Genomic DNA, 25,631 nt, shown 5'->3' with positions numbered 1-25,631 from the left:
ATATGTAATGTGTGTGTGTGTGTGTGTAATATATATATATATATATATATATATATATATATATATATATATATATACACACACACTGTATACCAGCATCATTTTTATTTCTGAATATTACATAAAGCTTGTGTGTTTACAGTCTTCACCCCTCCCACCCCACAGACATACCTAATCATGTAGACTGTTCCTTAGAATGTTCTTCAGCTACTCCTTTCTCTACCACCCTCACCCCTGTCGCCTCCACCACACTTTCCCCCCATCACTTCTCCCTCAACTTTACCAAGAAAGTTGCCTTTCCCACTTTCCAAGACTCTGTTTGTCCATTCTTGTATTCTCAGAATTTGTTCTTTTGATAACTGGTCAGTTAGTTATCAATACCTGCAGTACCACCAAGTACAGAGAGCCAGTTAGACCAACATCCGAGGAACATAGGAGATAATCTGGAACATTCCTGTATCTTTTGTTCTGTTATCCACTTGGAGAAGCCAAGAACCACAAGACACAAAACAATAACCTGCAGTTCAATATCATATTGGATTAAGCAGAACACTGGGCATCAGTGAAGCCCTCAAAAATCCACAAAGATTGATGATTGCATGATACAGTTGCTGGTAAAATATGTGAGTTTGTGACCATATTATAATGGAAGTACATTGTCTTGTGGTATTTAACAAATTCTTTACTTATATAAAAGTCAACAAGAGGAAGTACTAAATTGCAATGGGGATGATCTCTACTCAGTCTTTTTTTGCATCATGATGTTACAACTTTGAATTTATAGGTGTAAAGGGAAACATCTATGCACTTTATTTAAGACAAAGAAACAAAATTTTTTTTTATTCAAATCATATGCCATATTTTAAAACCAGGGCTAGAAACTGAGAAACACAGTTCACAACAAAATTCTGTTTTATATTGTGATGTTTTATTAAACTTCACAAGTTTGTTTTTGTGACAGACATGGTAGAACTGTGTTAACTACCTCTTCACAAACTGTGTGATTAAGAGGGATCAGGTCTTAATGTAATTAGCATCTTTTCAGGGTTTGGGCAAAGTCCAGCTTCTTCCCTGTGATCTCAGGCTGTTAGAATGGAAAACCTCTTCTGTCAGCAGCAGGCTTGTTATGGACTTGATTGCATATTTGAGCAGCACATCAGAGATCAAGCTACATGCAGTTGAAAACTAGATAAGGCTTCCTTCGGTTTTGAAATGACTGGTACCCAAAATGTTTCACCACTTCATAGTTCATATTTTTGTGCTAAAGGCATTTTGGAAAAATTCTTAATAGCTTTACCAGTGAAATTTGGGGAAATGCTTAAATTTCTTCATCAAGAATTAGTTGACCTGGAGAAGAGGGACCTTGAGCTACTCTTGCAAACAAGTTTGTCCTGGGAGCAAACATCACAGGACTGTTTCTTGCCTTGTGGGAGTGTATATAATGGCATTTTATAATGATAGCCTGGGCCAGTGGCTAAAGGAACCTAACAACTAAAGATCATAGCAAGAAGACATTTCCTACTATGAAGAAATGATTGGCTGCCGGTAGTTCTGAGACGAGAAGTGAGATCTGAGTTTGGCTTTAATAGACTACAAGTCAGACATATCACCAGAGTCATAAGGTAACGTGAGCATGTCCTGAAGATTTGAGTCAGGAAGAAGGAGAACAGCAGAAGTGGACCTAGAATTGTTCCACTTAGTAATATTGAAAGATGACCACAGAGACACACAGCTGTATTCCACTGGGTCCCTTGGGGACAGGAATCAAATGTTAGTGGAGGCCTTGTAATACAGGTGCTAAGAAGATGTTTGTGGCAGGGGTTCAGCTTGGCTAAAAGGAACAGGTACGGATGGAATTTGGTCTGGTAGTGGGACAGGTTGGTTCCACCCTGTGGCCCAGCTGAATGTCCTCAGGCATTTTCTTTTTGCCTGGCTGGTGAAGCTGTGGTTTGCTGCCTTGTATGAGAGTACTTTCTACAGGAATGTCCCCTACAGAGGAGGACTGAAGCTCCGGGACACCAAATCATTGCTGAGTGTAAACAATTTTAGGCCAAGTGGTTGATCCATTCAGTTTCAGGATCTCAGTTCCTTGTCGGTTAAATTCACAGGTGAGTAGTTAGTTTGTTTCTGGTAGAGTGACCTTCTGAGTCAGGGCCAAGGAAGCAGGCAGGATAGACAGATTCCTCATGAATTCTGACAGAGCATCCTGGTAGAAGGTAAAACATTTTCCTGGTTCAAAAGAGCATTTTGAACAAGGATATTTTAAACCAAGTTAGAGAGTCCTAAGCCAAGGACAATATTTTATATTCAGTAATAGGAAGGTATTTTTTGTCAATGGTGGAAGGTCATACTTCTCTGTTTGGAACAACAGTCTTGTTTCCAGAAATGAAGGACATGGAATTCTAATATTGTTCAAACAAATGTAAAGTATAAGACAGTCAGTTTATATGGAAATTGATAGTGGAAGATGAAAAGTATACTGACCTGATTTGAATAAGATGTGGTATAGTTATAATAAAACTTGGGGGCACGGTTATTTTCTTTCACAAACAAATGTGCATATATACACACACATGCAAAACGAAAAGAAAAAAATTTGAGGAAGAGAAATTGTAACTCAGCTATGATATTCTTTAAAAGTAGACAAAAATTAAACACTTCAACTAGTATCAGTTTTACTAACAAGAAACACAATACTTAATAAAAATATCATTAGAATTTTTAAATTTTATTCATTTATTTTTTTAACTAGAGTCCTTTGCAGAAACCTAAACCTGTTTAGTTGAGTTAACAAAATGTATTGCAGCTGTTGAAGTAATTCAGTTTTTCGTAGCACAGTGGATAAATTGTGTTATTGAATCCTTAATTAATATTTAAAGTTTTTATCCAAAAATGATAGCATAATCTTCTTTGATAACAGCATTTACTTAAATAATTTATTCCATTTTAAACAAATATTTTACTCTTTTCCAACAAGGTCAAGAAAAACTGCTTAAATTGTTCATTATGTTGCTGTTTTCTGAGTGAATCTAGGAATCCTGACTATATACCTCTTTTAAAAACCATTTATGTGCTCCCCCAGCCTCATACATCAATCATTTAAAACTTGATCAGAGAGTTCCTGTGGTAAACCAGGCCACTTATTATCATACTACTTTGAAAACTTGAGTAGTTTCAGCTACCAAATAGTGTTATAAAAAGAAATACTGCAGAGAAAAACTTCGTGTTTTCCCAAATTGCTTCCATATGAAGTCCAATTTTGATCTGGAAAGTTCTAAAATAATAACCAAAGAATAACCACTTAAATGTTAAATTCATTGGTAATTGGTGGTAGATCAGTAAATAACAAAATAACCTCCACTTGAACTTTGAACAAGAACTCGCTGGCTATTCCGTGAAGGACCAGCCACTGAGGTTCTTCTGGGTTTACACTCATGTACAGTAGCAGAGCATCCACCATGACTGCACAACTACATGTGCCACACGTTGGTTTAAGGCAGAAGGAAGAGGGAAAGAGGCTACCCACAGACTTTGGCAAATGTCCCATTGGCTGGAACCTTGCCAGATGGCCACCTCTGGCTGTGGAGAGATTGGCAAAGCACACATTTATCTGCCTCTTACAGTTCCTGTTCCAGGGACGAAAAAGGAAAAGGAAGCGTAGGTGTGGGGTGAGTCAACCTATAGTATCCTCAATAAGTAGAATATGCATCTGTATTTTTCCATTTTTATTTTTGTTTTATAGCTTCATGTGGTTTATTTATAAAAATAAATTCATTTGACCTCTCCTGATGAACCTGCAAGATTTTTCTTTTTCCTCCTCCTCCTCCTCCCCCTTCTTTTTATGGAGATCTTTGCCTTGCTTTAAGCTGAACAAAATTGGAAGTCATTGCACTCAACAGTAATACTAAATAATGCAGTCTATTTTAACAGGTCACTGAATCTGGCATATATTTAATGCTGGGCATTTGCCATCCAGTAACAGTCAAATGAATGATGATTTTGAAAAAACAGTCAAGCTTTATCAGATCATAATGCTCAGGCAGAATATTTAGAGCAGTGCACTTTCAGGCCCAAGAGATCTTTGCCATCACTTACAGAACATCTCAGATGATCTGTGAGCCACAGAAAGAACAGTTTATAGGGTGGTAATGATACAAGGAAATTAGATGTCAGTGCTTGCCTTTAAAATGGTACTGTATCACATATGGTCCAAAATAATTGTTTGTCATTTTCAGTAATAATCTTAGTAATATAGAAGTCTAAATGAAATTATAGTAGAGACAACTTTAAAAATAATCAATATATCTGTACTTATTTTTTTTGCATCTGTTTGACAAGAAATTTGATGTTGCCATTTTAGGGACAAATTTTAAAGTACTATTGATGTTTAAACTAGAATATTGAGCAATATGTCTTTTGTCAATAACCACAAAATGAAATTATTAGTGTGTTCTGTTGGTGATAAAATGTCATCTACAACATCAAGAGTAAAGATTATGAGATAACTGTGTGAGACATCCAAGTAAAGATAGATATCTTTCAAAGGGAAAAATTTTTAGCTGTTAAAACTTTCTTAAAGCAATATATTCCAACATGTCTGGTAACTTTTCCCAGACGGCACCAGAACAAGAGTTGTTCTCATTGTCAGTCCCTTAATCTTCCAATAGATTTTATGTTTCCTCTTGAATCTGCAAGTTCTTCAAAAGAAGGATGATTGGAAGCTGGTTTTGCATATCATGTTTCTGGAAGTCTCATCCTAAAAAATTTCTGGAAGTCTCACTCTAAAATAATTTCCCAGAATTATTAAGTAACAGAAAAAGATGTGTACCAGATTCATATTGGAGCTCAGGCCCCAGCCCAGGACTACCTCCACTGCCCCCTGAGGGAGCCCAGGCCCAGGTTACGCCCAGCACCACCCCATGGGCCCACCTGGGAGTCCAGGACTAGCCCACCTCCATTTTGGGGACACTACATCCATCACCATAGGCCTCCCCATGCAGTAGCCTCCAACTTGTGACAACAGACTGCTATATCTTAGAATAGGCATCCCAAAGCCATTGTAAGGCCCACTCTTTCAGCCTGATTTCTGAAAGTGATTGCATCCATCTTGGGGCACCTCCACTGCTATCTCAAGTTACCTCTGCTATTGCTGCCACCACCTTTAGTTGCAGTAGCATCCATCGCAGGACACCAGCAGGGTCTGAAAGCCGGACACAAAGGTGAGGTACAGATAATCTGCACAGTCACTATAAGATTATAGGGTAGAAACTTTACTACCTCAGATCCACACTGCAAGAAAGTATGGATAACATGAATAAAACAAGGGAAGAAAGTACCCCAAACAAACCAAGATACTACAATAATAGAGTCCGTGGATGGCACAGTTGATGAAATGTCAGAGAAAGAGCACAGAATATACATAATTAAAATGATCTGTGAATTAAAGAAAATCCTAAGTGAGCAAACACAGGCAACCATTGATCATACCAACAAAGAGATAAAGGAGAAAATATAGATAGCAAAAGATTACTTCCAGAAAGAGACAGAGACTATGAAACAAAAAAGCAATCAAAAATCCTTGAAATGAAGGAAACAATAAACCAAATAAAAAACTCAATTGAAAACATCACCAACAGGCTACATCACTTGGAAAACAGAATGTCAGACAATGAAGACAAAGTGTACAATGATGAAAATAAAGTTGACTACACAGTGAAGATGATAAGAAACTGTGGTGAGCCGTTCTAATTAGACCGTGGCCACCATTAGAAGATGGCGCCGGCTTCCACTGTGGCCTGTGATAAACAACTCCTTTTATGGAGAATTGGCGCGCAATCCCTTACCACCCTATGAGAAAGATCCACGTGGCAGCTTAGGATTGGTATGCGGGAGGCTTTATTAGGCTGTGCTTGGGCGCTCGGCGGCGGGTCGCTAGAAGATGATACTTGAATCAAGGCCTGAATAAACTGCTGAAAGAAGAATCCTGTGTCGTGTTTTCCCTTGCTGGCGAGGGGTCGCGACAAGAAACCGTGAGCAGAGCATCCAAGAATAATCTCTTTAATAAAATAACATCAGAAAATTTACCAAACATGAAGAATCAATTGGAAAATCAAATACAAGAGGCTTATAGGACACCAAATGTACAAAATGATAACAGATCTACACCAAGGCACATTATAATGAAAATGCCTTAGCATACAGAATAAGGATAGAATCTCAAAGGCCACAAGAGAGAAGAATCGGATCACATAGAGTGGGAGACCAATTCATGTCTCAGCAGAATTTTCAACTCAGACCCTCAAAGGAGATCATGGAACAACATATACCAGGCTCTGAAAGAAAATGGATGCCAACCAAGAATCATATCCAGCAAAATTAGGCTTCAGATTTGATTACAAAATAAAAACCTTTCATGATAAGCAAAAGTTAAAAGAATTTACAGCAAGAAACCCAGCACTCCAGAGCATCCTCAGCAAAATATTCCACAAGGAGGAAATGAAAAATAATAGTGAAAATCAGCAAAGGTAGGAGTTGCACTAAAGGAAATGCCAGTCAAAGGAGAAACCAAGTCAAATTAAAAACCAAAAATAAACCAAAATGTTCAGGAATACAAATCATGTTTCAATAATAACCCTGTATGTGAATGGCCTAAACTTATCCATTAAAAGACATAGGCTAACAGATTGGATTTTAAAGAAAGACCCAACAATATGTTGCCTTTAAGAGATTCATCTCACAGGAAAAGACATCCACCGACTGAAGGTGAAAGGGTGGGAAAAAAATGTACCACTCACATGGACCACATAAACAAACATGAGTTTCCATCCTCATATCAAATAAAGTGGACTTCAAACCAAAGCTAGTGAAAAGGGATAAAGAAGGACATTTCATACTGATTAAGGGATTCATACATCAACAAACCATAACAATTATAAATATCTATTGCCCCCAAAATGGGGCATGTATGTATGTCAAACAAAAGCTTCTCAAATACAAGAACAAATTAGAACACAACACAATAATAGTGGGTGACTTTAATACACCTCTCTCACCACTGGATAGATCCTCCAAACAAAAACCAAACAAGAAATTATAAAATTCAATAATGCAATCAATAAATTGGACTTAACAGACATACATAGACTATTCCATCCATCAACAAGCAAATATACTTTCTTCTTAGCAGCACATGGATCGTTCTCCCAAATAGACCATATGCAATGCCACAAAGCAAGTCTTAGCAAATACAAAAGAGAGAGAGAGAGAGAGAGAGAGAGAGAGAGATTACCCAGCATTCTAACTGACCATAATGGAATGAAATTGGAAATCAATTATAAAATTTAAAAGAGAAGCTACTCCAACACCTGGAGAACTAAACAATATGCTATTTAATGACTCATGGATAACAGAAGACACCAGGGAGGATATAAAAATATTCTTAGTTGGGCTGGGGATGTGGCTCAATTGGTAGCGTGCTCGCCTGGCATGCGCGGGGCGCTGGGTTCGATCCTCAGCACCTCATAAAAATAAAATAAAGGTATTGTGTCCACCAAAAACTAAAAAATAAATATTAAAAAAAATCATTCTCTCTCTCTCTCTTTAAAAAAAATTTAAAAAATTAAAAATAAATAAATAAAAATATTCTTAGAGTAAATGAGAACTCTGATCAACTTATCAAAATCTCTGACACTATGAACTCAGTGCTAAGAGGAAAGTTTATTATATTTAGCTTGTTTATTAGACAAAGAAAAAGTCAACAAATAAATGACCTGACAATACATCTCAAAGCCATAGAAAAAGAGCAACAAACCAACCCCAAAAGTAGTAGAAAACAAGAAATAATTAAAATCAGGGCAGAAACTAATGAAATTGAAACTAAAGAAACAATTCAAAAAATTGATAAAACAAAAAGCTGGTTCTTTGAAAAAAATAAATAAAATTGACAAACCCTTAGCCACTGTAACAAAAAGAAGGGGAGAGAAAACTCAAATTACTAAAATTTGTGATGAAAAAGGAAATATCACAACAGACACTATTGAAATACAGAAGACAATTAGAAACTATTTTGAAAATTTACACTCCAGTAAAATAGAAAACCTTGAAGATACCAACAAATTTCTAGAGGCATATGATCAACCAAAACTGAGTCAAGAGGACATACACAATTTAAACTGATCAATATCAAGCAAGGAAATAGAAGATGCCATCAAAAGTCTACCAACTACAAAAAGTCCAGGACAAGATGGGTTCACAGCTGAGTTCTATAAGACCTACAAAGAAGAATTAATACCAGTACTCCTCACATTACTCCATGAGATAGAAAAGGAAGGAACCCTTCCAAACTCATTCTATGAAGCTAATATCATCCTGATACCAAGACAAGGCAGAGACACATCAAAGAAAGAAAATTTCAGACCAACATCCCTGATGAACATTGATGCAACAATTCTCAATAAAATTCTGGCAAATCGCATACAAAAACATATTTAAAAAATAGTGACCTGTGATCAAGTGGGGTTCATTCCAGGGATGCAAGGTTGGTTCAACATACAGAAATCAATAAATATAATTAATCACATCAATACACTTAAAGATAAGAGTCATATGATTATATCACTTGATGCAGAGAAAGCATTTGACAAAATACAGTGCCCTTTCAGGTTCAAAACACTAGAAAAACCAGGAATAGTAGGAACATACCTCAACATTGTAAAAGCTATCTATTTTAAACCCAAGGCCAACATCTTTCTAACTGGAGAAAACTTGGAAGCATTCCCTCTAAAAACAGGAACAAGACAGGGATGCCCTCTTTCACCACTTCTATTCAACATAGTCCTTGATACTCTAGCCAGAGCAATTTGACAGAAGAAAGACATTAAAGATATATGAATAGGAAAAGAAGAACTCAAGCTATTGTTATTTGCTGAGGACATGATTCTATACTTAGAAGATCAAAAACAACTCTACCATAAAACTTCTAGAATTGATCAATGAATTCAGCAAAGTAGCAGGATATAAAATTAATACCCATAACTCAAATGCATTTTTATACATCAGTGGTGAATCCTCTGAAAGAGAAATTAGGAAAACTACCCCATTCACAATAGCCTCAAAAAAATAAAATAAAATACTTGGGAATCAACTTAACAAAAGAGGTAAAAGACCTCTACAATGAAAACTACAGAACACTAAAGAAAGAAATTGAAGAAGACCTTAAAAGATGAAAGATCTCCCATGCTCATGGATAGGCAAAATTAATATCGTCAAAATAGCCATACTACCCAAAGTACTATACAGATTCAGTGTGATTCCAATTAAAATACTATTGTCATTTCTTATAGAAAAAGCAGTTATGGAATTAATTTGGAAAAATAAGAGACCCAGAATAGCCAAAGCAATCCTTAGCAAGAAAATTGAAGAAGGTGGCATCACAATACCAGACCTTAAACTGCACTACAAAGCTATAGTAACAAAAATGGCATGGTGTTGGCATCAAAATAGATAGGTAGGTAGACCAATGGTACAGAATAGAAGATTCAGAGACAAACCCACATACACTTATCTCATACTAGACAAAGGCGACAAAAACATACATTGGAGAAAAGATAGTCTCTTCAACAAATGCAGCAAAATGAAAAGAAACTCCTACCTCTTACCATGCACAAAACTCAACTCCAAGTGGATCAAGGACCTAAGAATTAGACCAGAGATGCTGCACCTAATAGAGGAAAAAGTAGGCCCAAATCTTCATCACATCTGATTAGGCCCTGACTTCCTTTACAAGACTCCTAAAGCACAAGAAATAAAATCAAGAATTAATAAATGGGATTGACTCAAACTTCTTTTTAGCAAAAGTATTCTAAGTATAGAATCATGTCCTAAGCACAAAACAAAAAAAGCTTCTTTTTAGCAAAAGAAACAATGAGGTGAAGAGATAGCCTACATTTTGGGAGCAAATTTTTGCCACACACACATCAGATAGAGCACTAATCTCCAGGATGTATAAAGAACTCAAAAAACTTAACACCTAAAACACAAATAACCCAATCAATAAATGAGCTAAGGAGCTGAACAGACACTTCTCAGAAGAAGATATACATTCGATCAACAAATATATGAAAAAATGTTCAACATCTCTAGTAATTAGAGAAATGCAAATCAAAACTACTCTTAAGATTTCATCTCATACCAGTCAGGATGACAGTTACCAAGAATACAGAAAACAATAAATGTTGGCAAGGATGTGGGGGAAAAGGCACACTCATACATTGCTGGTGGGACTGCAAACTGGTGAAACCAGTATGAAAAGCAGTATGGAGATTCCTTAGAAAACTTGGAATGGAACTACCATTTGACCCAGCTATCCTACTCCTCAGTCTATACCCAAAGGACTTAAAATCAACGTACTATGGTAACACAGCCACATCAATGTTTATAGCAGCTCTTTTCACAATAGCTAAACTGTGGAAGCAATTTAGATGCCCTGTAATAGATGAGTGGATAAAGAAACTGTGGTATATATACACAATGGAAGTATTACTCCACATTAAAAGAGAATAAATTTATGGCATTTACAGGCAAATGGATGGAGTTGAAGAACATCATGCCAATTAAAGTAAGTCAATCCCCAAAAAACAAAGGCTGAATGTCCTCTCTGATAAGTGGATGCTGATCCATAATGGGGATGGGGGAAGAATGGGGAAAATGGAGGAACTTTGATGGGGCAAAGGGAAAGGGGCATGGGGGTAGGAAAGATGGTGGAATGAGATAGACATTACTGCCCTAGGTACATGTATGACTGCACATGTGGTACAGTGCTACATCGTGTACAACCATAGAAACGTAAAGTTGTGCTGCAATTGTGTACAATGAGTCAAAATGCATTGTGCTGTCATATATACTTAATTAAAATAAATTTTTAAAAAGATGTATACTAACAACAAACACATGAATGACACTTTATTTGGATGTTTATTTGAAAGGCAAGTTTCCTGAAGATTGCACAGGTTACTTATTTGTCTTAGAACAATATACAGGACAGTGTATCACAGGCTTCAAAGTAGCCTGAATTCAGAGCTAACATCCAGTGCTTGGTAGACCATGTTAGGAAGATTATTTAATATCTTGATTTCTTCACCTGTGCACTGGGACTTACAATGGAGTTACTATATTCCCTGCAGGGTTGTTGTGAAGGACTGAGAGACTATATACATGATTTATATACTTCCTGACATATGAGTGTTCAATTAATGCCAGCTATGTCCATTACAAGGGTGATAAGAAAATACTTTGGGGGGACATAACCATTGTGGATTTTAAGTGTTTTGGAATCATTAGTTGATATTCAGAATTATATTTAGGAATCATATTTCTGATATTAGTATATAAATTTTACATTTCACAAACAATGTAAATGCTTACTTTTATGCACTTTTATTGTTATTATGCCCTGATAGCAATTTCTAAAACTACTATCTGTAGTATATAAAAAAAATTACTTTCAGCCTTTTATAAGATCATCATGGATCCTGACAACAAGGGTATTCCACTTGTTTATTAATAATAGGTGACTTCAAGTGTAATTGTTTAAGAAATATTTTCTATAATATGCAACATTTTATAATCAACCCATTTTAATTTACAAATTATAATTCACAATGCTGTAGCTAAGAAAATAGTGATTTATGGTTTTAATTTGATCTACTTAAGAAAACACACAAAAGGAAAAGAAAACATATACATTCCGCAACTCTCCTTTCAATAACCAAATGACAAGGCTTGACTCTGTAGGGCTAGTATGCTTTATAAAGGAAAGGGAAGGTAAGGGAAGGGAAGGATTTATTTAGTTAACTTCCCCAATTTTTGCTCATTTTTTATAATATTCAAACCAATTCTTTTTCATTAATCACTAATTATGTTTTCATAATTAGTAACTTTACTATTAATAACTGGTATTAGTACTGTTAATGACTTTTTAATATTGTAAAGCTTAAGAGGGGAATCTAAAAGAGCACAAAGTTGATCTTTATCAACTTGAAAAATTCATAAACAAATCCCTCAAAGAGAGCGTATTTCATTTCAGAAAGTCTTTGTATCATTACTGCAGAAAGATAAATATAGTAAAAATTATAGACATTATAGAATGGCATGCATGAGTTCAAAAATGTTTCAATTTGCATTTAACATTTTTTTTTTCAATATTGAGGATTGAACCTAGGGGCACTTTACCCCTGAACTACACCTCCATCCCTTTTTATTTTGATTTTGAGAAAGGGTCTCACTATGTTATGGAGGCTAGCTGCAAACTTGCAATCCTCCTGCCTCAGCCTTCTGAGTAGCTAGGATTACAGGCATGCACCACCAATGCCCAGCTTAGACTTGCATTTTTATTATAAATATTTTTGAGGTGAAAAAATATGTGAGAACAGTATTTGCTTTCCACGAAATGAGTTTTTAGATCTCCTTAGAATCTAAATGGAGCATTGTGATCTCAGCAGAGCATACTGTCTCTAAAAATTACTACAGGCGGCTTAAAAAGGTCTGCAGTTGTCTGTGCTTCCCTCATTGGGGAAATCTTCACAGGTCTTGGCTCAAGACCAGAGGTCTTAGCTGGGTTAATCTAATATATACAGTTTTAGCATTAATTAAAAACCATCTGGATAAACAGACCCAAAAATCCTGAGGTGAACCTTTAAACTTAAGTGACAACTTTTACATAAAGAGACCAAAGACATTAACCACAAGATTTTTTTTTTTTTTTGATGGAAAATATTGCAAGAAAGCTATTTTATATAACCAAAATATTCTCAACAATAGTGTTTCTTTCCAAAAAAGGAATGTCCTGGATAGTCACATATGAACAAGGGCTTTCTAACCTCTAACCTTTGAGATGCTAAATTCCTATCAGTATTTTAGGTAAATGATTTTACAAGTTACTCAACTATTTCTTATTTTGCCTTTTTCCCAGTGTTTTTTTTTTTTTTGTTGTTGTTGTTGTTTGTTTGTTTGTTTTTGTTATTTTCCCAAAATACCCTTCCACTTGGTAACAGCACAAAAGTTTTGTAAAATAATGTCAAAATCTGTCACAAAGTGAGAAAACCATCAAATGCTCAGGATATAATTTTTGAGCTAAAATTAGAAACACTGCCCATTTCTTGCAAGAGTGAGATACTTCTTAGAAACAGGAAGATCTGCCCTCTACAAGTATACAAGTAGTGGTTACTAGAAGTTCTTTCTTTCTTTCTTTCTTTTTTTTTTTTTTTTAACTGGCTTTATCAGAAATTAGAGTCGCTAATGAACTTGCTGCTGAAAACCAGTCTTTCCTTTCACTGGGGAATTAATACCCAGTGGCCCATTGAGATTTATGCAATTTCATTAAATAATTACTACTTCTTTATACATCTCCTGCTGTCTTTAAAGGCATAACAAAATTGGCCATGGGAGAATTCAGGACGTCTAAATCTAAAGAATATTCGCACACATGTATATCCACTCTTGATGAAGAGGTAACCTTGAGGAATGTAGTCAGTTGCACACATGGCAAGATTATCCTATTTCTAAGTAGTGTCTGGTTCTCTTAAGAAATAAGACAGTGTTTCTAGTGTTAGCTCAAAAAATTAAGAAGTAGAATTGCAGAGAATGGGGAAAGAAAAACTGACTTGCATTGGCCCTGATGATAAACCACAAAAAATATCTCAGCTGAAGGGAACTGGTGTTGCAATCAATAGCCTGGCATGAAGAAGAGGATTCAGAGTTTCTCACAAATCTAGTGACAGGCCAGGTCAGACTAGAGTGGAGCCTTCCTATGGATCCAAGTGGTACACAGGGCCTGGAGGAGAGGTTGTAGATACAGGGCTAGAACTGAGAGCTGAGATGGAGGGAATTGGAAGGTAGAGGATTAAGGATGTTAGGCAGGCAAGGAAGGACCCTGCTGTAAGCTTCATTTTATGTGTCACAGATCCCAAGTGTGATAAGGTGTGTGTAATTGCGATGCCAGGACTGAGCAGCTGTTCCTTTGACTGCAGAGAGAGCTGCCCCCTGTGTGTGAGAGAATTGGAATGCTCAGAGGCCATTGCTGTCTTAAGATTTGAAAGCAGCCAAAATATTAGAGCTCTTTTCAGTGGTTCAGTGGAAGAATTAAGAGTGAGGTTCACATTCTTGCTTCTCTGTGATCTGGCAGGGGGCTTAGCTTCCTCATCAGTAAATTGGGGATTAGGATACCCCACAGGGATGTTGCAAGGATTAAGTGTGGTAAATTGTATCAAGTTCCCCTCACAGTGCAACATAGTAGATATTTGACAAAGTTCATTCACTTCCTCTTTATCCCCTCCAACTCGAAAACCTGCAGTGATGACAGCTCTTAAGGTTTTCTTTGTGGAACAGAGTATTTAAAATTCTAAATGCTTCCTAAAAGGTTGAACTACTACTCAAACAGGGAGAAGAAAATTGCTAAGAAGTTTATGCATAATGCTTTATACCTCCCAGATCTCAAGGGCTCTCAGGGACTTTGCAAATTTGTGGTAAAAAGACATTACCTATGGTGGGGCCAGAGTAGTTCAGGAAGCTGGAACTGCAGAGCAGCCTATGCTGGAAGTGGACTGGAATTATCGAGCAGTCTTAAGAGCAGAGCCATTAGCTCTAGATCTGTGCCTATAAGCAGAGGCTTGCAGTGTAGACTACTGGGCTGTGGGCTGTCTGGCTCACACATATTTTTTTCCCCTTAGCCAGGATAGTATTTTTAAAAAATGATTTGAGTCAGAGCCTTCACTCTTGTTTTGCTGCATTCCCCATCATTTCCAGTTGCTCTAGACCTGGCCATTCTACTTTTGTCTGGCCCTTCAGTTTGTGTCCCTTTTTTGAGTCCAGTATACAGCAGGGCTCAAGCCAGAGAGCTGGCAGTGGAGACCAATCCAGGGATTCAGTGTGTCCTATTCTTCTAATTCCAGGTAAACAAATTCTGGTTTGTTGTTGTTGTTGTTGTTGTTTGTTTGTTTTTAAAGTATAGGTATGTCTCATGATTCTACTTTTCAAATCTGGCAACTACATTCTGTCCTCATTTTTAATTCTTGTCCTGGCATCAATAGGTACTCAGTAAGTTGAATTGTTATTGTAACACTAGGAAAGAGAATCTTAGAAATAGAGCACGTTAGTAGCCCTAGGGAAAGGGAGAGATGACTAATATATTTCAGCATTTTAAAAAGAAATTGAGCTAAATGTATGAATGCATATTTTAGTTTGATGTGGGGTGAAATGGGCAACTCTCCTGGCAAGAAGGGTTTTTCTCCATATGCCCCAAGGATGACAGCCAGAAGGTAACTGGATGTGGGGCCTCACTCAGTGAAGATCACTCCCTAGACAGTCTTAGGTAGCATTTTGATACCTGTTCAGTGAGAGTGCTCTAAACGCTTTTAGACATAATTGTGACAGACTCCATGGCCTGCAGTCTCTGTGAATGCGGAGTCATGCCAGGCTCTGCATTCTGTCACCTCTGGGTGACATTGGCCTCTTTTCTTTCCTATCCCGTTAATTCATCTCTCCTTGAATTGCCCTGCCCACTCTGAGTTTACTAAATGCCTGTTTTCTTTCTCTTATCTCTGCTCAACTTCTGAAGCCTTGGAGGGTTCTGAGGAGGGGGTGCTGTGGATAAAGGTCAGACACACTCCTTGATCATCTTCTACTAGGCTGGTGCATTACCACATTTGATTTCCTGGCCAAGCTGTCAGGGAGATAATATTCTTTTTTTAAAGAGCCTTATTTTTTAAAAAAAAAATAGTTTTAGGTTTATAGCAAAATGAAGCAGAAAGTCTAGAAGGTTCCCACATAGCCCTCCTGTCTCCACATAGACACAATCTCTCCCAATGGCAATGTTTCACACCACCATGGTGCATTTGTTACAATTGATGATCTGTTTTAAGGATGAGAAAACTAAGGGTTTGGGGGTCTCAGATCCTTAGGCTGCAGGGCTTGGGCTTACCCACTATCGCCTGCCCTGCCATGTGCCTTTGGTAGGGTCTCAACATCAGATCTCTTGCTACCCAGAGCTCCTTCTGGCCCTCTAAAACCTTCATTGCTCCAGGGAGATGTTGATGGTGGGATAACATTAACTAAGCAAAGGAAATTGGTGTCTCTTGTTCACCTACCTGGAAATTTCTTTCTAGTGGATAAGGGAGGGCTGGGAGCATCCGAGAATTAACTCTATCAAGTTACTTTATATCTTGTTGCCATCTTCTTTGTCCAGTTCCACCAAAGATTGAAAGAGAGGAGGCTAATACCATGGCTTTAAAGATTTTGTGCTAACATTAAATCTGAAAGTTCTAGATGTTGCTTTTTTATGATAGTCAAGTAGTTCCTGGCAAAGTTTGGTGGAAACTATTGTCATGCTTCTAAAGTCAGTGTTTTTCAAAACATCAGCCCTAAGTATAGTTTAAAAAGTAATGGCATAGCACTGTCAGCTTTAAAAACCAGTGAGTTGAATCCATCTCCCACTCTGGACTGCACCTGAGTTGGACCCAGACCTTGTGTTCCCCAGAACAGCAGGGATGTGAGCATCACTGTACTACAGAATTCCTTTTTTTTTTTCAGTTGTAGATGGACAGAATGCCTTTATTTGTTTATTTTTATGTGGTGCTGAGGATCAATCCCAGTGCCTCACGCATGCTAGGCAAGCGCTCTGCCACTGAGCTACAGCCTCAGCCCCAGAACTCCCTTCTTTTAGTGCCACATAGCAATCTCTTTTTATAAATGAGAAGAGGATTGTCTCTGTCTTTGGTCTCCATGTTGCTTATCTCCTCCCCGTAGGCTAGACTCATTAACCCCAAAACCTCCTGGCCGAACTCAAAGTTTTACACATGCAATTATTTTTTAAAATAACTCAAGCATATTTTTAGCCATTTTTGACCCTGCCTTCTTTATATATTCTGTGAAATATTTTCCAACATCTGTTGGCTGTTGATAAAATAGAGTGTTGTGGTTTCTAGACCTCAAGCTGCTGTTGCTCTTGAGAGTTCTCTGACCCAAAGACTCCTCAACACGCTGCTGAGCAACATCACCTAGTTGTAAGCCCTCTGTCCCACCCCATCTCCACAAGGAATCCTTTTGCCCTCCTCTTCCTCTGGGTGGTTACCCCTTGCCCTGGGCCTCTAGGCAATCTCATGCTGTGAGAGACCCTCTCTCATGCAACCCTGTCTAAGCACCACCCCATAAGGCTTCTTGTGCATTTTTGCCTCTTGTGGTTATATCTTTTTCCTAGATCAACTCCCAGATCCCTGAAACACATCCCCAGTGCAAGCTTACCTGGCACAATTAAGATTTCATGAAAGTCAGCCGATGAACCTTTAAAACTAAAGATCAACTCACATTACCTTACACCTGAAAAGGACCCTTTCTACTCTTTATCCATTCTTCTACCTTTTGCATACAAAATAGTCATGTATACTTTTAAATGTATACATTTATAAAGAGTTTGTGCACAATAAACTTGTGTATATTTGTTCCTCCTATTTACATATGTTACTAAGAAAAATTATGAAACTCTTTGAGATTGCAAAGATCAAAGCCATGTTTAAGTTTTTGGTAAGAATATGAAAATACCTAAAATGTATTGAACACTTACTGTGTGTGTCAGACCATGTGTTAAATTCTTTATACAAGTTATTTTATCATCACCACAACCAACGAGGCTGTGTTTTTGTTCATTCACATTTGATGGGTGTAGAAACTGGACTCAGAGAGATTAATTGCTTCACTGAGTGTCACACTGATATTGACAGAGCTGGGATACCAGCCCGGTTTGTCTGATACCTATGCCTGTGACCTCCCGTTGTACATTGCTTTCATGAGAAAGTTTTCTGTCAGGACACTCAGGAAGTAAATAAACAGTTTCAGTAGACAATGAGCCATGCATGATGGAGGAGAGGAAGATAATTAATTTATCAACATTCAGGAATTAACAGCACTGCTTATAGTTCTATAGATCCTCTGAAGACTAAATGTAATTCCAGTGGTACTCCATGCACATGACTGAGCACTTCACGTCTACTCTCTCTGCCTCCTCATTTCTTACCTTCTGTTTCCCTCGTGGCTTAACCTGCCTTTTGACTTTCAACTTGTGGCTTTTCCTCTTGGGCATCTCTGCTTCTGTGCTTCTACATCATTTTATGGCTACATGTTTTCTCAGAATGTTTACCAAGTTGCACTCCCGTGGGTGGAAGAGATGGTTGGGTCAGTCCAGCTTCATCCATCAGTGAGAACTCTGCACCAGGACACTTCACCTTAGAGGCTGGTGGCCAGCCATCTGTTGTCTGTCTTTGAATTGAGCAACAGGATCATTTGGCTGGGGACAGAATCACATTGGACAAATTATGGAAATTTTGTATAAGATCCCATTCGAAGGGGGCTGTAAGTGGGACTTGAGTGTCTAGGCTTCATAAAGTGGCTGCTCTGAAAGCCCCAAATCTTTGCCCGACCTGTTTTGTAAAAATGTTGAGATTTTCACAAAGATTTTTAAAGTATCTCTTATGAAAAATTTTAGATCATATGATTAAAACTTCAAAAAATAGAAAGATTTGCTAAGGATAGTTCCTAGCAACAAAACACAAGTTATGAAATCTACACATAGTAGAGGAAATTCAAACATATTTTCTTTCTATGTCCTTGGTTAGGTCAGAATATACTATTTAAAATAAATGGTTAAGTACAACAGTGAAATTTCGCATAATACATAATTGGTTTTCTTATTGTTTTCCTGTGTTGATAAACTTTTATTGACTACATAAGGAGGAAGACTCTTAAGCTTTCATACATTATCCATTGGATTAAATGTGAGACAGAGTCTTGTATATTTCCCTTCTAGTCCTTTAGCATCTTATTATTCATGGAATAGTAGACACTCAATAAATGATATTGCCTAATTACTCAGCCTTGATATCAATTGAAAAAGAAAGTACAAAGTGTTTTAAATACTATGTTTTATGTATATTATGCCTTATTTCCATCTTCTCTGGCCCAAACCATAAATTGTTATGGAATTTTTGGGTCATTCTCTCTTGTTTGTTTACAGGTACACAGTGTTTTAGTTATACTTTTCACCAGTGCAAATATAATCATAAAAATATCTTTGGTTTGTTTTTTTCTGAGGGTTTCAGTGTTGCTGGAGTCCCAGCCAGCCTCTAGCATAGGCCTGTTTTAATCCTCCTTCTTCAGATATCAGGTTGTAGAACCCTAATTAAGCTGAGGAAAGGCTACAAAACAAAATAAGGAGCTTGTAAAGAGCAGGGATCAAGCTTATTCATGGACTTATTTGATAACAGTGGAATTTTAGAAGTGACCTTCTTGCCTGTCAGCTCATGGTTAACACTGGAGAGATTAAATGCCTTCATCGCCCAGCTCCTTAATAGTGTGAAATTAAAAGCTAGTAACATTTTGGTGTTTTCAGATATTTATATAATCCATAAATCTGAGTTAACTAGTTGAATTTATGTATGACTTGTGACTTCAACCTTACAATTATTCTGCGCACACACACACATACACGATGTTTTACAGTTAACTTTAACAGGTCAAATCACTTCCAGAGCTGACCAACTACAGGAACCAGTCAACTAAGAATGTTTCTCTTCGTTTTATAGATTATTAGAGAAATCACTGCTGATGTTCCATTCAGGGCATTTTGACCACACCACTCACTTTCTTTTCTAACTTTAATTTTAAAATCTCATGGGATAAAGAACCCATTTTGAGAAGTGTGTCACAGCAACTTTTGAAATGTAGGAAGCTAAGCAATTAGTGTCAGATTTTCACTTGGGAGTAAAAAAAAAATAAAGATGAGAAAAGTTAATATATACTACAGTGGTAATTTACTAGCAGTACATCATATAAATGGTAATTTTTGACAAAGCAATGGTTCTCTATGGGAAAGCTTTATGCCATCTTTAAGTCATTAATACTATACGGCCTGGTTTTCATTCATATTTGAAGCTGAACCAATCATAATTTTTTCCTTTTTTATGTCAAGTGTATTCCAAAAGGTTTTGAATTTTCAAAGAATTTTGGAATTTATCGGAATGAATAGCTTACCAAATGTAGTATATTTAATGGTATAACCAAATAAAACTCAGGTGAAAACTCAAGGTGATTTTGTAGATTTCATATACCTAGTCTTTCAGAAGCTCATTGGTTTCTACTTTTTTGTAATGTAACTATAATTGGTTTTAATATAGATTTAAAGTTCAATCAACATATGACTACCAACCATCTATCAAAGCAGCATGCTGGGTGCAAAAACACAGGCCATATTCATGGAATCCTTACTTGTACCTGTGAGGACTTATAACCCAATTTTTTAAATAAGGAAAGAGAGTCTCACAAAAACAATGACTCATCCATTGGTATGTGACTAATCTGTGACATTGTAGAGATTATAAATCAAGTTAGCTGACCCTCAAATCTATCATACTTTTCAATAAAATTACTTTATAAGAAGAAAAATTTGAAAGCACATTATATGGATTGTTGGATCGGCAACAATTTGATTCATTAAAGGCCATCACATTTCTGACTCAATATGAGTGGTTGGATAATGCCTGAGGCTTTGCAGTAAGGCCAACAAGGGGATGAACCCTGGCTTCTTGGCTGTGCAGAACGGTCGTGACTTTGAGTAAAGTTTTGTTTTCTTGTTAAATTCCATGCCTCAGTTTCCTCACCTACCAAATGATAGTAATAAAACCATATTTTGTAGGGTTGTAGAAAAAATTGAGAACCATACCAAATGTAAGCATTTAGCAGAGTACTAGCAGATGGTACAGATTGTTGGTAGCTTTTAATAGTAGTAATAGTGGTGAGAGAGGAATATTCAAAACATTCAAAGAAAGATGCTTGTTATTGTTTTCAGAGTTATGTGAGGACTGTTATAAATAAAATTGTATTAACTTAGAGTTTTAGTGATGCACAGCCCTTGAACAGTATCTGTAACTTTCTATGATGTTTTTTAATTACTGTTGCTAAAAAAAAAAAAAAAAAAGATGAATAAGTTCTAGGAAGTTGAGGAGTTCCTAACCCTTTTTAAGAAAACTATGACAAAAATAACGAGATATAGTCTTTGAGTCATTGAAAAAAAGTTTACACAACTAGTTCATGAGAGAGAGATTTGACTGTTAAAAACATGGCTAGTACATGGATTTTCAATTGAGAATATATAGAATTAATCTTAAGTTACATATGTATAGACACATACATATCTAGTTAAAGATTGATTATATTAAAATAAATGGAAGTTTTTCTAAATCTGGCTATTTTAATTTTTTATTTCCTGTAGATATTTCAGAATACTTCTCCATATAGTATTGGTAAAGAAATTAGAGTGTTAAAGTGATAACTTTGAATATTTGTCTACATACCATGAGGTAAACAAAGTAGAAAGAACCTTGTGCAAAAATACAATTTTAAATATAGAGGCTTTACGGATCTTATCTTTTATGAGAATGAAATAGATCAATATAGGAATGATTCATCCTTTTAGGATAAGCAAACTATCTGTTGCTGGGAAGTGAGTTTTTAAAATGGTGTTTTTAAAAAATACCATTAAATAGGATTAAGTGGACTCATAAAAGAAGAGTTTCCATTTATAAACTTAAAGGGGTAATCTGTGTGTGTGTGATATACATATGTGTTCTTATTTATTTTTACTACCATCACCTTTTTAATTAATCATCATCTCTTTTTTTTTTTTTACTAAAAAGTGATTTTAATGTTTTAACCTTTAAATCTAAAGTATGTGGGTTGTCTCTCCCTCTAGAAATGGCCTGCATTCTCCCTTGAACCTATATTCCTTACTTTACCCCATAAACTTCTCACTCTTGAGATAACCTACATTCTCCCTTAAATATGTCTCTGCTTTCCTAAATAAACCTTTGTCTGTTTCTCTAGGGGGTGAGGGAGAATATGTCATCAAATTTGTAACAAAATTTTTGTTCAAATTATAATCTCATTTTTATTTCTTTTCTCAGATGATGAAACATGCTTGGAATAATTATAAGCGTTATGCATGGGGATTAAATGAACTGAAACCTATATCAAAAGAAGGCCATTCAAGCAGTTTGTTTGGTGAGTAGAATGTACGTTAGTGACATATGTTCTCTCCAGTTGTGGGAGTTTATGGTCTTGGAGAAATTTGTGTGATGTGGTGATCCTCCAGGCCTTCCATGCTGCTGGGAAACCTGCACACCCAATGGAGTTTTCTTCAAGGATTGTGCATAGTGTGTCATTTAAAAATAGGACAGTGTCTGCACATCACAGTGACTTGCATAACTTAAAAATACTGACACACCTGGAGCACACTTCCAGAGAGTCTTAGCTAATGGATGTGAGGTGTAGCATTAGGATTTGTAGATCAAAAGGTGTATCCCACAGGAGAGCATTTGGTCTGCTGTATTAACTGCTTCCTTCCAGGTAAAAATGTGTATTTATAGGTAAACTGGCCAAGGCAACCAACCATGGTGTTCTTTACTGTATCTCAACCTTGGCTGTAGGTTCTTGCTGTTTGTACCATGCAAAAGATCATGAGAAAACACTGGGCCATGTATTTGGGCTTTTATCTGTATTGCATTTGGTCCTCACAGCACACTCCGTGATTGGTCCTGTGAGTATTAATGATGTTTCTATGGTAGAAGTAAGGAAGCTAAGAAACAGAAGGGTTTGATGGCTCCCACTCAGTGTCTTGCCTACTGCACTTGCTATCCTTCCAGTTCCCCAGGTTTTGTCTAGAAATGTTAAGATGAAAGGGAATAGAGTCTTATTCTGACGGTGCTGAATTCACCAGTAGAAAATACAGCTTTCCATACTTCAACATAATGTGTTAATTAGTACCAATTCGTATATCAACTAACAGTTTCAACTAACATTTACTGAGCACTTACTCTGTACCAAGTGCCATTCATGCCACATCTCATTTAACCTCATTATTATACACATTTTATTGATGAGAAAAATGAGGCTCAGGGAATAGCTTTCCCAGAGATTGCGGCCTACTAACTGGTTGAACTGGGACTTGAATTCCAGTGTTGCTGGCATCAGAATTCATGTTCCTAATCATTATACTTTGCTTTTCCATTTACTTAGGACATTTCACATTTGGCTCTACTTCTGGCACTGGTGTTAATGAAAATAATATGTCTTTAAAGAGTTCATGGTCTAGTGCAAAACACATGTATATAAGTAGTAAATTCTCAAAGTCTTAGATAGTTCAGTAGATGTTCATACAAAGTTCTGAGCAAACAGTAGGATTTCCAGAAGGGAGAAGGGTGTTGCAGGCGATTGCAAAATATGTAGAGAGGCCAGGCGTGGTGTGTGTATGCCTGTAATCCCAGTGGTTTGGGAGGCTAAGGCAGGAGGATCACAAGTTCAAAGCCAGCCTCAACAACTTAGGCGTTTAGCAACTCAATGAGACCTTGTCTCTAAATAACATACAAAAAATGGCTGGGGATGTGGCTCAGTGATTAAGTGCCCCTGAGTTCAATCCCAGGTACTAAAAGAAAAGATAGGGAGAACTGGAAAGAGTAGACGAAAGGAGAGATTGCTTGGTTTCTCATAGTGACACAATTTAGAAATGAAGTGAGCTTCAACCTAGCAACAGCATATTTGAAATTGTTTCAGAGATTTCTAAAATAGTGTTTTAAGACACCATTAACATGGGTGGTGAGAGGTACAAATTGAAGAGAGCAACCCTGAAACTTCATACTGAATCAGAGGTCTTTATTTTTTTAATGTTTACTGTGACTTTTTAAAAAATCTGATTAGATTTTTACTTCTATCTTCATGAAATTAGTTTGTATCTTTTAAGAAATAACTTGTATGTAATTTTCCATGTTTATCAAATAGATTATTTGCTTCTTTGTTATACTGATGGCTTTAAAATTTATGCCAGAACTTTAAAAACATACTAAGTATATGGGCACGGTGACACTCCTCTTTAATTTGGGAATGTTGAGGCAACTGAATGAGGCCATAAGCAACTTAGCAAGACTCTATCTCTAAAAAATATATTTAAAAAAAGGGTTGGAGATCATGCTCAAGTTGCTAAGGGCCCCTGGATTCAATCCCCAGGACCAAAACAAAAACAAAACAACTCAAAAACCCCAACATACTAAGTTTCTTCTGCCTTCATTTTTAAAATAATTTTTATTGCATTTTTTTTGGTAAAAACACTTTCCATAATCCAGATAAGAACTCGTTCATTTAAAAAAGTCTTCAGATATTAGCATAAGAAAATGAAATATTAATATTAATAGTCAAGTGATATTTCTCACTCCATCTTTGAATTAAATAGGCTACATAAAAATTTTCTTGGTATAGTAATACCAATGTAGCAGGACTTGTTACAAAGAATAAGGTTTTTATTTTTACAGATAAAGGACCTTTTAAATGACTCCTTGAGCTCATTTACTATTCAGTTCTTATCTGTAAATAATATGTTGTATTTTATAATCTTCAGCAAATGAGGTAGAAGCCAGGAAATTTCTAGTCCCTTACCACCAGGCCTCATAGGAATGGCTTTTAGTTTGAGATAGTTTGTTCTGAGTTTAGGCTTTAAAAGCAGTCTTGTGTTTTCAAAGAAGGCATTAGTCTTCATGAATGTAAGTTTTCCCAATTATTAGTGTTCCAGGCTGTTTCTTTCTCATGGTTGTTTCTTTCCAGTTAGGTTGAGCCTCACATTTGTTTCTGAGGGGGGAGAAAACTCGTTACTTCTGCAACTTAAACATTAGTGAACATAAGAAATTATCTCAAGTATCCATCATCCCCAGTTCCACTTTAAATAAGAAACTCAAACTATGTTAAGATTTCAGAGATTAAAAAAAAAATTCAAGTGGAATTGAACCTCAAACAGAGATAGGCAAGTGCAATAACTTGACCAGCTGTACTCAGGATAAAACTAAAATATAAGAATAAAAATGTTTACTTAAAACTCTTAATCACTGAAAATTAGATATCAGTGAAAATATGAAGCTGCTGTCTAAAGTTCTGCTTTAAAATATTCCCTTTATTGTTTCCCTGAATCCATAGTTCTATTTCAAAATTTTTTTTTAAGTTGTCTTTTAGAGAACATTGAATTACAATAAAATCTATCATGAAATGAAAGTGTCTTCAGGTCTTTTTCTCCTTTTCATTAGGTAAGACTTATGCTTACTTTATATATTTTTGAAAATTAAATATTTTCATATTCTGTTGCTTGTGGTTTTCTAATGGTAATTTCTCAACATGGTATTTGAAGAGAGTATGCCAAATGAAATAACTTTTAACGTGGACCCATTTGAATTAGGATTGGCCACAACACTATCTGAGTAGAGTACCTAGTCTTTCAACAGCCATTCATTGGTCATCATCATCACAATCATGCAGGGTACCATGAAGAATGTAGAAATGAACAAGACATGGTCTCTCAGTTCTAAGGAAATTTAGGATGAAAAGAGATGCATACAGACCAGAAAATGATGAGCACCATAGAAACATAAGGTCTCCTACTGTGGGAATTTGGAGAAAATAAAACATTATGGACTGGCTAGGTGGGAAAAGGGAACTGGGATCAGTTAGGTTTTCCTAGAGAGGGTGGGATTTCATTTTAGAGTACAGTAGTCCCCTCT

General features: G+C 36.4%; 1 protein-coding gene across 3 annotated transcripts in view; it reads left to right on the top strand.

Moving 5' to 3' along the window:
* The window catches only part of Man1a1 (mannosidase alpha class 1A member 1), a 171,947-nt gene that overhangs the window by 25,176 nt on the left and 121,140 nt on the right, over positions 1-25,631 (top strand). For all 3 annotated transcript variants that reach the window (XM_015500769.2, XM_048795787.1, XM_048795765.1), the window contains exon 3: positions 22,002-22,098. In XM_015500769.2, coding sequence (XP_015356255.1) covers positions 22,002-22,098 — 97 coding nt within the window. The remainder of the gene's footprint in view (positions 1-22,001; positions 22,099-25,631) is intronic.

The sequence above is a fragment of the Marmota marmota genome, unplaced genomic scaffold, assembly GCF_001458135.2.
Source record: "Marmota marmota marmota unplaced genomic scaffold, marMar, whole genome shotgun sequence".
NCBI lineage: Eukaryota > Metazoa > Chordata > Mammalia > Rodentia > Sciuridae > Marmota > Marmota marmota.
Note: the sequence above shows the minus strand (reverse complement) of the source record. Positions and strands in the feature narration are given on the sequence as shown.